General features: G+C 45.8%; 1 protein-coding gene across 1 annotated transcript; it reads left to right on the top strand.

The window, feature by feature from the left end:
• The first annotated feature begins 534 nt into the window (after positions 1-534).
• Positions 535-981, top strand: LOC104224334 (uncharacterized). The gene has a single exon (XM_009775954.2). The coding sequence runs from the start codon at positions 535-537 to the stop codon at positions 979-981; it is 447 nt and encodes a 148-aa protein (XP_009774256.2).
• The last annotated feature ends 315 nt before the right edge of the window (positions 982-1,296 follow it).

The following is a 1,296-nucleotide window of genomic DNA, read 5'->3' as shown; positions in this document are numbered from 1 at the left end:
CAAATCATTTCTATTAGTTACTTCATTTTAAAGTCTAAAAACACTCACATTTTCATAGTTTGAGGTAGAATAAGCAATCCAAACACAACATACTTGGTTGACATTCCCTGCACCAATATACAATCCACACTATGTCTACGGAGCAGGGGGGTAGGGCGGGAGGTAGGTTAGAGGTTAGGGGGTGGGGTAGGAGGCAATGGAAGTAAATGGGAAAAGGGTGCCTATAGGTTGAGAATTAGGTCATGAAATATAGGTACATTGACGGGTAAGTCTATAGAGTTAGCAAAGATCTCCTAGAAGAGGAGGGTCAATATAGCGTGTGTCCAGGAGACAAGATGGGTATGGTCGAGGACAAAGGACGCGGATGGGTATAAGCTTTGGTACTCAGGAGTCCAAAAAGGTAAGAATGGAGCGGGTATCTTGGTGGATAGGGAACTTAGAGAGACCGTGGTTAAGATTAGATGAGTGAATGATAGATTGATGATGATTACGTTGGTGGGTGGAGAGTACACCCTAAACGTGATTATCGCCTATATGCCGCATGATGGCTTAGATGAGGAGATTAAACGACGCTTCTGGGAGGGTTTAGATGAGATTGTATGCCAGGTTCTGCCTACTGAGAAGCTATTCATAGGAGGGGATTTTAATGGCCATATTGGATCGACCGTTGGTGGTTATAGTGAGGTACATGGAGGCTTTGGTTTTGGGGAGAGGAACGGAGGAGGTACGTCACTGTTGGACTTCATTAAGGCTTTTGGGTTGGTGATTGCGAACTTTAGCTTTCAGAAGAGGGAGGAGAATTTGGTCACTTTTCAAAATGTAGTGGCGAAGACGCAGATTGACTATCTCCTCCTCAGGAGGTGTGAGAGAGGGTTGTGCAAGGATTACAAGGTGATTCTGGGTGAGATACTTGCGACGCAGCATAGTTTCTTGGTGATGGACTTGTGTATTAGGTTAAAGATGAGGAAAACATCTACTTGAGGAAGACCGAGAATCAGGTGGGGAGCCTTAAGTAAGGATAAAGCCCAAGAGTTGGAAGGGCGATTGTCGGCTATGGGCACATGTAGTAGCAGTAGGGACGCGAGCATTATGTGGTCAGTGATAGCAAACTATATAAGGAGGCTGTGAGAGAGGTGTTAGGGGTCTCTACGGGTATCTCTGGTGGCACAAAGGAGACTGGTGGTGGAATGAAGTGGTCCAAGGTAAAACGGAAGAGAAGAAGGCAGCGTACCTGAAGTTAGTAGGGAGCATAAGTGAGGAGGACATGCGAGCGTACTTGGAGAGGTATACGGTATC

Source organism: Nicotiana sylvestris, chromosome 2 (genome assembly GCF_000393655.2).
Source record: "Nicotiana sylvestris chromosome 2, ASM39365v2, whole genome shotgun sequence".
In the NCBI taxonomy this organism is placed as follows: Eukaryota; Viridiplantae; Streptophyta; class Magnoliopsida; order Solanales; family Solanaceae; genus Nicotiana; species Nicotiana sylvestris.
Note: the sequence above shows the minus strand (reverse complement) of the source record. Positions and strands in the feature narration are given on the sequence as shown.